Genomic DNA, 13,501 nt, shown 5'->3' with positions numbered 1-13,501 from the left:
CACTTTACAATGAAAGTCAAATTGATGTGCCATATTTTATTTTAATCCAAGCCATTTATCTGTTTTTATAATGCTTGACCTTTATCAGGAAAAGGAAGATGAAAGTCATTGCAGGACACAAGGGGAAAAAAACTCATTTGAACCAATGAAAACTCAAGCCTAACTTGCAACACTTATTTTATGTTACACAGATACAATAATTTATTTACCTGCACTGTCAGTGTAATTAAATGTATATCATGGAGTGCTAATTTTCTGGATTAGAAATTTGCAATGAAAAAAATACATGATTCAGTTCATTCTTTTATTATTATTACACCATTCATAGAATAAAAACCTTTGACGTTTTGAGTACGTGATTAAAGTCTTCTAATTGACTTTCATTGTCATCATCAATTCATGTGTTTTTTGAAAGGCAATTTAAAAAAATACAACACAAAAATTAAGTGCAGTGTAAAATAATGTCTTCTTGGAATTTAAAGCTCTGATAGGGAGGGACACATGAATGTTTTAATCTTTTTTTTTAAAGATTGGGGGAGTCATAGGAAAGCAATTTGTATTCCTAAATGAAAAAGAACGTTGTGTCCTAGATAGACGTGGCTTTGATGAGCATTTGCTTTTGCAGTCTTTTAAGGATTTTAAACAGTTTTAGTCATGACAGCTAATAAATGTAACTTTTTAAGTGTATTGAATAGACGTTTGGTAGTCGTCGTTTAGCCCCGAGGATTCTTCCTTTTTATAAATCCAGTCCCTTCGGCCTACTTATTTTGTTGTGGCTTGACATTGAAATAACTTTTCATCAGATTTGATATAAGCCAAGGCCGATTTTGTCGGACTGCCTGGGATGTTTGGGGGGAACTGACGATGAGGAGGCGTGTTGTCAACGTTAAGTCGGGAGGGTTTGAGAGAAGAAATGGATCTGGATCATAATGGATGGGTCAACTGTGGCCAATGGGACAATAGAATAAAGCGGTTTAGAAAATGAGATGAGATGGGTTGATATGGCAATAAAAGAAAAAAAAATTAAAAATATCTCATATCTCAGAAAATGAAATGAAAAAATATTATTGGCAGTTAGTGGTTAGCACGTCGGCCTCACAGTTCCGGGGTCGTGCGATCGACCCCAGGTCGGTCCTCACTCTGTGGAGTTTGCATGATCTACTCGGGCTTGCATGGATTTTCTCCGGGAACTCCGGTTTCCTCGCACATCCCCAAAATATGCAGAATTGGCATATTTAACACTCTAAATTGCCCCTAAGAGTGTGAGCCTGAATGGCTGTCCTACTGGCTTGCTGTAGTTAGCTGGGAAAGGCTCCAGCACGCCCTGTGACCATTTTGAGGGTAAGTGGTTCAGAAAACGAATGAATGAGTAAAGTTGCATAGTAAAATCAAAAGCCCAGCATCACTTTATGTAGGATGCAAAGTATTGCATCAAATCAGAGGGTGTGTTTGAAGCAGGTGTTCGATGGACGGATGTTCAAAATTTGACTATACACAGTGCGCACACCCAGTGACGGGAAAAGATACGCGTCACGGTTGTCAACGCCGATGTATGCCACCGCCCCACGCGAAACACTGAGTGTCCCATTTCAAAGATCACGCCACTGCTGTAGCCCCGCCCACATATCGGCCAACATGACAGCGTCAAAGCGGGTTTTCTCGTCTTGGTCACTTCCACTTGCGTGTTGTCCACACATTTAAACGCATCGCTGCAGTGTGGCTTCACCCAAAGCTCGTTTTAACAGCGGATACATCTTTTCTGTTCGGCGTAAAAAACAATTTTACAGTGCATGTCAGACATGTGTCGATTGTGCACGTGCCTCCTGCTGATGCTGATAATCAATGTCTCCGGGTATGCAGGTGAGAGAGCGTTGTCATCACTGCTTGTTTTTAATTCTTCAAATACGTATTTCTGCTATTTTTCTGCTCCGTTAATAAGCGCAACTATATTTATTCTTTATTCTCTCACTTTGAAGTTGTTAAAGGAAATAAAAAGATCGCCAGCCGTTTCCTGGCTTCCGATAGCGGAACTATAAATGGCCCTGCTGCGTTATTATTAATAGAGATTACAATTTGCAGCCAAATGTCTCACGGAAATGTTTGTGTTTTAGGTTTTAAGTGTGTTTTATAATACAGGCACTCTTGTAATAGAGCCATCATATGTTGTCTAGTAAAGTTGTGTTTTGATGCTGTTTTGCTGAGGAAGAACATCAAATAAATGAGTAAAGGTCAATTGGCACAATTCAAAAGCTCACTAAATCACTAATAATCAAAGAGGTAGTTACTTACTTATTTGTATTGGGGTGGTTGCTGACTTGCCTAGCCTTTAAAATCTTAAAAAATGTCCAATTTCAAATCTAAAAAATGGTGTAAAATTATATTTGCTATGCTTCTACTCTGAAAAAGTGCTTTGAGCTTTTAGACAAAGGAATGAAAGAATAAACTAACAGAATTTTTAAGTTCTTATCAGGTAAACATGCTCAAAACTTTGGAGGTGCTGTATCCCAATTTGTTGGCCATATCTGTTAAGATTGTACATAGTACATAAAAACACAGATATAAGCACTGACATTTTTGCGAACACAAGATATAGCTCTTGGATAAGAGATTCTGGGTTGCCCCAGCAACTTCTGTTAACACTGTACTGTCAACATAATCTTAAGGAGTTAGTCAGAGAGATAGTCAGAGGTGCATCTGTTTCTTATTCGTACGCAGAGGACCACAAGGCTGAGTAGGTCCTTTATAAACATTGTGCGTCATTTTATGGTTCTTGACCTGGTTCAAGAGGCTGTGATGGTTAGTGATGGGGAAACAATCTCGTTCCCTTTCATGTGTTTGACAGTAGTGTCTGTCTTTTCAGAGGAAAGTCAGACTGTGTTTCAGAGTTAATGCAAATGTTGTGGTCTAATTGCCGGTGCACTTGAAGAGACCATCTGCACTCACTTTGGAAACCTATTCCTATAAATGCTGAAATGCCTGTAAATGCTGAAATGCTTCCCGCTTGGCTTCTGTGTCACATCCTTGTTAGATGGTGGTTTGTGGTTCAAAGCAGAGAAAAGGGCTGTTGATGGAATTTTAAGGATATGATTAGTGTTTATAAAAGCAGGTTATGGGTCAGGGAGCCAATGCTTCCTGCTTTCCGGTTACCTTGGGGACAATGTTGGATTGGATAACTTTATTCATCCCGTATTCGGTAAAGTTCATTGTGACAGTAGCAAGAAGGGGGGTAATGCAGATACAGAAAAAAAACTACATAGTTACAAGTTAGACAGTACAGTCACAAAGGCCACAGAACAACATAGCAAAAAGCACAAGGCAAACGCACAAAGTACAAAGCAAAGCAAAGTAAATGGGATCATTAAGAATCACCAAATCAAATTATTAAGACAAAAAAGCTGCAAAAACACAAAACGAACAAGAGTGGACGGAGCCGCTGCCACTTGAACGGTGCCATCTTGGTTGCGGTAGCAAAAACGGATACAGACTCAAGAAAAAGACGTTGTAAAGTTGGGATAAAACTGGAACCACACACAGGAAGATGGAGAACTTCTGCAGACTGGGACCGAGGTAGAGAATATGCAGAGTCACTCTTCCAAGCTTATCCGCACAGTTCCTCAGTAGTCTGGAGCTGAAGACAACAGTAGCAGAGTAGAAGCCCTCGACTCCGTTTCCGGCCTGGTAAGCGCCGACAGCTCTTCCATCTTATCCCATGATGGAATGGTTGGTCTGAAGCGTCGCTTCTTCTCCCGGCACTTTTGTCCAGCTCCAAATGTCCAGCGGTATTGAGGTGTTGCTCCTTCTGCTGCGTATTGTAACAGCTAGTCGCATGTGTATGACCGCATAGGCATGGCTGAATGGTTCCAAAAAAGAAGTAGCAGAAAGCAGAAAGAAGTCTTGATTCCAAATTCAAGCGTCACATACACACATCGTCCATAGAAGTAATTTTAGCAGGAGGCCGACGTGAGCTACGTGGGGAGGAGTTTAACCAGCAAGGCTAATTGTCAAGTGCACAAAATCGAACCTCTCGATATGCCAAAGTAATTTTCCCAGGTTGGGACAATTGCCCATCATCATTTCTGTACAGCTTTATTGAAGAAACTAAATAAAATTTAGGCAGTAACATGGTAGGTTGCTTATTCAAATTCCACATTTATGTGATCATTTTGAGGAAGCCAAACCTTCCAAATTAGTTTTCACACTATCCTGTTATCTAAATATAGTTATGGCTTCAAGCCGGTTTTCGGTATATTTTTGACACAAACTCGCACTACTCCATGCTTTGAATAATTATGTTGCCGTCCTTGAACTTAACCTTTTTGTCATTCACCTGTGCAGCATACGAATGTAGCGACAATCATCTGACTTGTGCCAATGGCCGCTGCGTCACGATCAAGTGGGTGTGCGACGGCCGCGATGACTGCGGCGATGGAACTGATGAACTGCCAGAAAACTGCAGTAGGTTTTTTTTTCCATTTGTGTACAACTTTTTGCAGTGTTTGAAAGTGTCTTTGAAAAGGAATTAAATTAGTTATTTTTGGAAAAAAAGGGTTTAATTACCAATATAAATGGTTTAAATCCAAATTTCTGATTGTGGATACCTGGGGCAAACATTGGATAAACATCTTTTTTTTTAAACAATTATACAAATACCATTTATTATGTTAAATACAATTACTTTTAAGACATTCCATATTCTGTGATTTTGGGAGTGAAATATTGTTTTGTTGCAAGATTTTACAAAGATGTAACTAAACAATGGAAGTCTTAGGAGAATAAAATTAAGTGAGAATTATGACTTTGAACATCTTTTGCAAGAAATGTTTATTTTTATTTTGAGGTAAGAAACAGATATTATTAATGGAATCCAATCCAATTGTATTGGTAGTCTATTGCCGTCAATGCCAGCTGAGTTATCAAATTTACATCAGAAATCATTGGGGGAATATGAGTTAATAATCATATTAAAAAAAAAAAAGACTCTGAAAAATGCAACAAAAAAACTAAAGTTAAATTATATTTAACATTTTACAAAATTGAAAATACATTTTTGGGAAAAATGTATGAAAAACACATTTTCTCATTTTTAACGATTTTCTGTATTTAAAAAAAATGTATATCAGTTTAATTTGCTGCCTTCATTTCCTTATGTATATTTGGTAAATCGAAATGCTTTTTAGTGAGTCTATTCATACTTGGTGTCTGCATCCTTAGAGTTCAGAAGCTGTTATGAGCAAGAGTTTGACTGCGGCCCCCCCCAGAATACTTGTGTGCCACTGACGATGCACTGCGACGGCACAGCGGACTGTCGAAATGGCGCTGATGAAAAAAACTGTGGTACGTTGTCTACATTGCAAGTGTTGAACACATACAACCTCATCAGCGTTTGTAAAACTGTCATAGTAAATCACTGAATTTCATTCTCTACATGGTAGACACAGAATTTTTCATGTAGCAGAGGCCAGATATTCATTCAGGCATTTCACTCAATAACAGGTTCAAAGCAGTGCAGAGCTGACCAGTTTCGATGTGCAAGGGGTGGTGAGTGCATTTCCGTGTCATGGACGTGTGACTACGAAGAAGACTGCCCAGACGGCTCTGACGAGGCCAACTGCCCGACCCCGACCTGCAACCCCGGACAATTCCAGTGTAATGACTCATCGTGCGTGCCTCGTTACTGGAACTGCGACGGTGCGGAGGACTGTCCAGACGGCAGTGATGAGCACGATTGTGGCATCAAGGTTGTGCGGCATTGTCCAGACAATAAGTTCCAGTGCGCCAATGGCCAATGCATTTACTTGCGATGGCACTGCGATGGTGGCTTTGACTGCTACGATAAGTCGGACGAAGAAAACTGCAGTGTGTCGAGTGTTTTGACGCGAATTACGGCTAAGCCAGCTCACGCTCCCTGTCGCCCGGATGAGTTCCAGTGCGCTGATGACAGTTGTATCCACGGCAGCCTTCAGTGCAACCAAGTGCACGACTGCCCCGATGGCAGCGATGAGATCGACTGTGAAACAAGTGATTATTTTATTGATTTTGTTTCTCATTGTTGACAAACATTTTGGAAGCAGCAACATTTTCATGAAATAGAATTTCCCACCATTTACCAGCAGTTCATAGGCCGTTTGCATTGACTAATGGATTTTGATGCAATTGAATTTAATTGCAGTTGATTGTTTTGGTAAAGTATAAAGGATAGGTAAAGATGCTAAATGTATTATAAAATCTTCAGTTGATAAATTTCCATTTTTGGGTGCATTTCAATGAATACAAGTTAATGTATTATATAGACAGATAGTGGACACACACACAATGAATTACACAGATTTTTTTAAACGTGGGGAATTCTTGTCAAAAGGCCAATCTTAATTTTAAATATAAGAAAAACAAATTCATTCTTCAATTTGGGGCTTTTATCAAATGTAGTTGGCAGGAGTAATCAATCAAAATTATATATTTAAATAATAAATTAACTTTTCCATTATATAAAAATATTTTGAAACGATTTATTCAGAATTTTTTTACTAGGAATAATTTACTTTGACCCACATGTGAAAATGTACAACATTTTTTTTTTTTTTTTAAATGACTTCTGCTTTTATACTTTTCCTGTTCTCACTAGGAAATACATGCGATGGTCCCACTATGTTCAAGTGTGGTAGTGGGGAGTGCATCAGCATGATCAAGGTCTGCGACAAGCAGCAAGACTGTCGAGACCATTCAGATGAACTGGTCGAACCGTGCGGTAGGTCTTGGCTTTTTTCCCCACACATTATTGCTCATACACTGGAAAATGTGAAGTTGACAGAGTCTACTAAGTAGTTTCAGAAAAGTAGTTGTTATGAGGCGAAACACTAACTTTGAGAGAAGAAAAGAAGACAATCATGAGTGTGTACACAAATGTTAATTCCTGTGTTCGTGTGGGTCTCCACAGATGTCAATGAGTGTATGGTTGGGAATGGTGGGTGCTCCCATATTTGTATTCATCTCAAGATCGGCCACTCCTGCTCCTGCCCTGCTGGATACACGTTGATTGAAGACAAACGCTGTGAAGGTGAGTGGTAGGAAATGTGGGAGTAAAGTTGGAAATGTCAATGAGAGCTAAGCAAACACTGCCTCTTAAATGACCAAAATGGAGATCAGATTGTCAACTTGATCTCCGTTACCTCCTGCAGGCAGTACGCCAGAACTTTACTTTGCCAATAAACACGACGTGAGGAAGTTGACTGTTGATCGCAGCAACTACGTGCATGTGATAGAGAACTTAAAGGAGACTGTGGCTCTAGACATAGACATTCACAACAAGATAATCTTCTGGTCGGACCGTTTCTTCAAGACAATCTACAGGTTGGAAACATAATGATTCTACCTGTTTACAAATGGTCCTACACTTTTGCTGCTGTTGATGGTGCTACAAGTCAAATACTTGTGTTGTTTTAGGATTGCTATTGTCCCATAAATTAGATGTTCCAATATATTCAATGATTTTTTTTCCATTATCTGCATGATAACATGGTCTCATGAAACTGTCTTAAAGTCAGTCCATATATATGTGACTCTTCCCCTTCATAGCTCCGAGTTGGACAAGGCTGACCAATCCTCTGCGCACACCGTGGTGATCGGCGATGGGATTGAGTCCCCGGACGACCTCGCTGTTGACTGGGTTCATGGCAACATCTACTGGACGGACAGTACTTTGAAGACCATCTCCGTGGCGACGATGGATGGCAAAAAGAGGAAGACACTAATTGCAGACAATGTTAAGGAACCAAAAGCCATAACAGTGGATCCTGTGAATAAGTGAGTTTAGTTTAAACTATCACTTAAGGGGGTCCTTTGGTGAATTCAGTAGATTACATTTTCAATGATCCACAACCCAGTCTTTTTCTATGTAAAATAAAACAAAAGAATTGCAAAACACAAGTGTTAATCTAATTTCACTATTGGCCAGGCAGCCAAAGTCAAAATAAGACTTAAGTGCTTAACTCATTGGCTTCCAATGACAAGGACAGATGTCCAGTCCATTTGAAGTGGGTGAAGAGTAGTAGGAAAATAACCAACCAATCTACTTTTGTCAGTTTCATGTACTGGACGGATTGTGGCATGGATGCCAAAATAGAAAGGAGTGGTTTGAACGGAGCTGACCGTGTCGCCTTGGTAACCGACAACATTATATGGCCCACTGGAATAACAATCGGTAAGACTGACTTTTTGATTTCCGATCCAATCTTGATTTTTTTTTTAGATGATACTGAGAGTTTTAGACCAGTAAAAATAATGTAACCAGTAAATGATAAGTCACTTTGTTTGTATTAAAGTCAATTTTTTTGTTAACGATAGTACGGCATCTGTTGCTGTCATTAGTTTCTAAAGTTATCTAGCCCCACTCAACGGACATGTTAGCCTAGTGGTTCTAAAAGACCATGATTACCGGTACAGTGCCAATCTTGTGACCAAATGCGATACTGTCCCCTAAAAATAAATGTGATTAGTGATGTCCCGATCTGACAATCAGCATCTTAACTTGGACACAGACAAGATAAGGAAATAACTACAGTGCAATAATGAGTCATATTTACTGATCTTGGCCAGACGGTGTCAACCAGCGGATCTACTGGGTGGACGCCAAGATACAAATGCTGTCCAGTGTGGATATCAATGGAGGGACTCGTACCACCCACATTCACAGTGAAGAAAAACTTGAACATCCGCTCTCTCTGGCTGTGTTTGAGGTTAGTGATGAAGTTACTCAAGCATCATTGTGCCTGCCAGGCAAGTCTCTTTATGTTTACTAAAGGCAGCTCCTTCTCTGGTGTACTTTCTTCCTTTTTTGCAAATATTTTTGTTGATTTTGAGTTAGTTGAATTTAAATTGACAAGCCCGGGCTGTTATCATCCATTGCTTGTTAAAAAAAAAAAAAAAAAAAAAAAGGATCGCAATGGATTTTTGTGAGAAGTTTGCCCCACCAGTGCGTCAAATTCAGAATCGTATCGCCTCTTGAGTAATTGATTTGAAGTAAAGTCTAGATTAAAAACTCTTGGATTTTATATACTGTTTAGCCCTTATGTTTTGTTCAACTTTTTATGAATGGAAGGGGGTTTTCTAGGGGAAAAAAGATCTTAAATACATGTTTAGGCAACTTTAAGCAAAGTCAAAACACTTTCAGGGGGGGAAACGGGTAACAAAAAAACACGTGTAAACGTTACCAGTCATTTATTTGAGCATTGAACCTCTAAAATATCAACTTTTTAGCATCTGGGTTGGTTAAATACATTCTCAATTTTCTTAAATATCTGTGTTTTTGTTGTTTAACCAGGACAGAGTGTTTTGGACAGACATGCGCAAAAGGGCTGTTTTCAGCGCTGACCGTAGGACAGGAGAGGACATCAAGGAGTTGGCAAACCACCTGAACCATCCAGAGGATATCGTGGTTTATCACATCCTCAAGCAACCCAATGGTATATCAAAGTCAACCAAATTTCAAGGTTACAGCAGACCAAGCAAAAAAGCTATCGTTTACACTTTTCTCCTGCTTATAGGTACAAACTGGTGCACAGAGGGGAACCTTTTGAACGGAGGCTGCGAGTACCTGTGCCTTCCTGCTCCCGTCATCAACCAGCATTCTCCAAAATACACATGCGCCTGCCCCGATCACATGGACATGGCGCCCGACATGAGGGAATGCGTGTCCAAAATTGCCGCGACGACATCGAGCATCCTTTCTCAGGAGCTCAATCTCTCCCCCAGACTGCAGCCCCCAGCTCCATCTCTAGGTACAAACGCCAAAACCAGTCCCCAGCTAAACTCATGGAAAAGAAAACACCCAAAAGGACTTTATTGTGATCTTCTGGGCCAAATTTTGAATCTGACACTTCTTTTTCAGGCAACACACAGGATGCATCATCCCACACGACGGCTCTCTACATTGCAATTCCCATGGGTAATATAATATTCTACAAGAACGCTTGCCTTTTCCTGCCTCACAAATTTAAACCTCGCTTCCGTCTTTTCCTCTGCAGTGGTTATGACCTTTTTGGTGTTTGGGGCAGTGTTGGTATGGAGGCAATGGCGAACGAACAACACCAACACCATGCACTTTATCAACCCTGTGTATCAGAAGACCACAGATGATCAAGTGCAAATCCACAGTAATGCTGAAGGCTACATCCATCTTCAGGTAAGCCTTACTTAATTTCAGAGGGGATTGTTTTTGGGGTACTCTGTCTTTTGGTCGCCGGTCTTTTATTGATAATTACCATTTAAATCGTTGCTCAAATTCCCTAAATACAAACTGCGAATTATTATTTAGTCATACTTAATGCCCTAGTAATTGTTAGGCTAAAGAAAAGCTCCAAATTTCCCGTACTTTTATTGTGTTTTGTTGGAGAACTTGTTAAGACCCTGACTGACGTAGCTTCTTAAAGGGACAACGCATGTACATACAAACTCTTATACACACACGTCCGCTCAGTGAAACTGCTCATGGCCATTGTTGGCTTTTATTGATGCGTAGACCGTGTTGTTTTACCTTGTTTTGTCGCCGGTCTTTTGGTCGCCCGTTGTTTGGGTCCGGGCGACCAAAAGACCGGCGACCAAAAGACCGCACACGGTTTTTGGAGATAACAGATGATCAAGTGCAAATCTCCTGTAATTCTGAAGGCAACATCCATCTTCAGGTAACCCTTACTTAATTTCAGATGGATTGCTTTTGTTAGTTTCATGCGCGTAACAAAGTGCGTGATCTGGCTGAAACAAGTTAGACAAGGAACACATTTTCTATCGGACAACCTATCAGTCATTAGAAATATTTGACGCCAGCACAAAAAGAATGGTTTGACATTCACGATTATAAATAGCTTTCGTTTGACCTCCCCCTCTGTACTCATAGACCTTAATTTAGATGCAGACTGCATTTTTTTTAGTTCAATTAGTCATTCTGGGTGTTTTTTTTTCTTTTTGCAGGGGCAAATGATGGATATGGATGGTGGTGAAGACATTGCATAACCTTAATATGCCAAAGATTGTTTTTGTTTTTATAACAAGTTATTTATTTTTGTTTTCCTGACATACCTTGTTAATTGTTTGTGACTTTATAGCGTCATCCAAAGAAGAACCAGATTCGTGTCTGGTTTTGGTGGGCAAGGAGAGTTGGGAAGGGGGCGGGGAAGAGTGTTAAATAATTCAGAGGATGAAGCTCTTACACTTGCACTGCTTTTCTTATGTCTCTGAATGTTACCAAAGCCTTTTGCAGCTTTTTCAAAAGTTATTTATTTTTAGGCTGGTGCCTTGTGCTACTGTATCTATACAGAGAATCGTTGGGCTATTCAATGGTTCATGAAGAGTAATCCAAAAGCCACTTCAATCAAGTGTCTTTCTGAAACACAACTGTGCCTTTCAAACACTTTTCTGTCGTTAATGCTCATTAACCTACTTGATGATGGCAACTGGGAGATTTTTTTCCCCCAAACGTTACAAAAGATGTGCAATTTTAATTGCGTACCTTAGGTAAAAAGTGAAGTGTATTTTCTTTTGAAGAGTTAATGTTATTTTAATGTTCTCACTGCTTGATACCATTTTAAAAAAACTACAACGTAAATGAAACACCTAAATGCGTTATTTTAAAAATTTATATCCTCCATAACTGTAAGCAGCAATGTAAAATCCATGACAGCACATGTCTGGTAGGTAAACCCGCGTTAGGGCACAAACACGACTGCAGTGGCGACCAGGTTTGCTAATATCGATACTTATGCTATTAATATTGTATCGCGAGCCCACATTTTGGCATCATTACTTTGGGACATATTTTCTTTTAATGAAGACACAGGAGCGGTTATGCGACACACTCCAAATGCTAATGCTGTTAAAATTACTGTCAACCAAAAATGAAGGTGTTTCAAATGAAGATGTGAAATATTTTGTATGACACTGTCTGCTGCCTTTTCTGTGTGCACTGAATCAGGGAATATTGTAAATTCCAACGTTAATTTATTTTAGGTTGAATACTAAAGAAATTTATTAATGGATTGAAAACTGGTGAAGTTTTTGATTGGTGTGGTGTTGCTGTAAAAGCCAAAATTGATGCATAACTGGACACACTTTGATTTAAGTTGATTTTTTTATTTGCTACTTTTTAGTAAAGGAAACAAAGCTGTGGAAAATATCGATTTCATTTACGTATTCCTTTATTAAAATACTATGGCATTTCAGTGATAGGGTGGTACCTCGACATACGAGCGTAATCCGTTCCGAGACTGAGATCGTATGACAAGATTCTCGTAACTCGAGCGGACGTTTCCCATTGAAATGAATGGAAAACAAATTAATGTATGGTATGTAAATGTAGACCAAAGTGTGGGGAAAAACGGGTATGGAAATGCAAAGTCTGCCCAGTGCTCGTAGAAAGATTTTGTACACGAAAGAGATGCAAAAAAAAAGACAGTGCTATGGCTACCTGGCTTGGTCGCATCACAAATTTTTGACCGCATCACGGGCGAATTATTCGATCGAAATTCCCCCGTAAGACGAGCATTTTGTATGACGAGCGGTCGTATGACGAGGTACCACTGTACACTGTACAGTTTGTGTTATGGATTCAAATCCAGCCAGAACTTCAAAAGTGTAAATTAAATTAAAATGTGTCCAAAATGAATACCTTTGGCTTACTTTATACATCTTGACTTTGTATAGTCACATTGTGCAGCTCTTATTTAACGTATTCACAAGTTCTTTTGGAGTCTTCTGTGTAATTAAACATTTTTTTTCATGCCAAGTCACCACTTATTCCTTTTGGGGTTTTTATAATATAGTTAGGCAATGTAAGATAAAGGTCATTGTTTTACACTAGTATGAATGCTCCATGCACGTGTGCAATGTGGTCTGTCCAGCTTTGGTATTCACATTCCACAACCGATTTTTACTCGAGATTTGATCGACAGGTACTTTTATTTTCTACAAATGTGCTTTTATTTGAAAGTTAACCATGGATGGCATCGTGTATAATTTAAGAGCATTTGCATGATGCAACATGGGTTCTATTTGAATATGCTTTAATGAGAATGCAAATTGCCTTGTTGATATTGTGAGAGAACGAGAAGGTTCACCTGAGACCGCACCTGCTCTGCCCGCCTACAACTCACCTCATGCCATTCGCACCTTCCCATTGGCTGGCTCCTTGCACGAAAGGGCGGAGTTTCATCTCACGCCACTGAATCACCGTGACCGGGATTGGCCAATGCAGTGCCCAAGCCCGTTTAAAAAGCTGATATATTCAAAGTCGTCTTGGCAACGAATCCAGATGCAATTGAGAATATTTGCATTCTATCATAACCAACTATACATATCATTAAAAGTGTGATGGCTGCATAATTTCCCACCAAGGTGGGACTAAATGCCAGGGGATGCAGTTTAATCTGCTGTTTTCAATGAATTGTAAACTCACAACGGTGTCACCGTGATGCATCAGCCTTACTCACCTTGTCTCGCCCAAATGCCATTCAAC

The 13,501-nt window shown here is 39.6% G+C and overlaps 1 protein-coding gene across 1 annotated transcript; it reads left to right on the top strand.

The window, feature by feature from the left end:
• The first annotated feature begins 1,635 nt into the window (after positions 1-1,635).
• Positions 1,636-12,776, top strand: ldlrb (low density lipoprotein receptor b). Its single transcript, XM_077605565.1, has 15 exons — positions 1,636-1,860; positions 4,336-4,455; positions 5,212-5,334; positions 5,494-6,018; positions 6,623-6,745; positions 6,935-7,054; positions 7,176-7,347; positions 7,573-7,800; positions 8,079-8,197; positions 8,593-8,732; positions 9,317-9,458; positions 9,540-9,773; positions 9,884-9,940; positions 10,020-10,177; positions 10,963-12,776. Exons 1-15 carry the CDS (start codon positions 1,791-1,793, stop codon positions 11,002-11,004), a joined length of 2,373 nt encoding a protein of 790 aa, XP_077461691.1. The 5' UTR covers positions 1,636-1,790; the 3' UTR covers positions 11,005-12,776.
• The last annotated feature ends 725 nt before the right edge of the window (positions 12,777-13,501 follow it).

The sequence above is a fragment of the Stigmatopora argus genome, chromosome 7, assembly GCF_051989625.1.
Source record: "Stigmatopora argus isolate UIUO_Sarg chromosome 7, RoL_Sarg_1.0, whole genome shotgun sequence".
NCBI classification, from domain to species: domain Eukaryota; kingdom Metazoa; phylum Chordata; class Actinopteri; order Syngnathiformes; family Syngnathidae; genus Stigmatopora; species Stigmatopora argus.
Note: the sequence above shows the minus strand (reverse complement) of the source record. Positions and strands in the feature narration are given on the sequence as shown.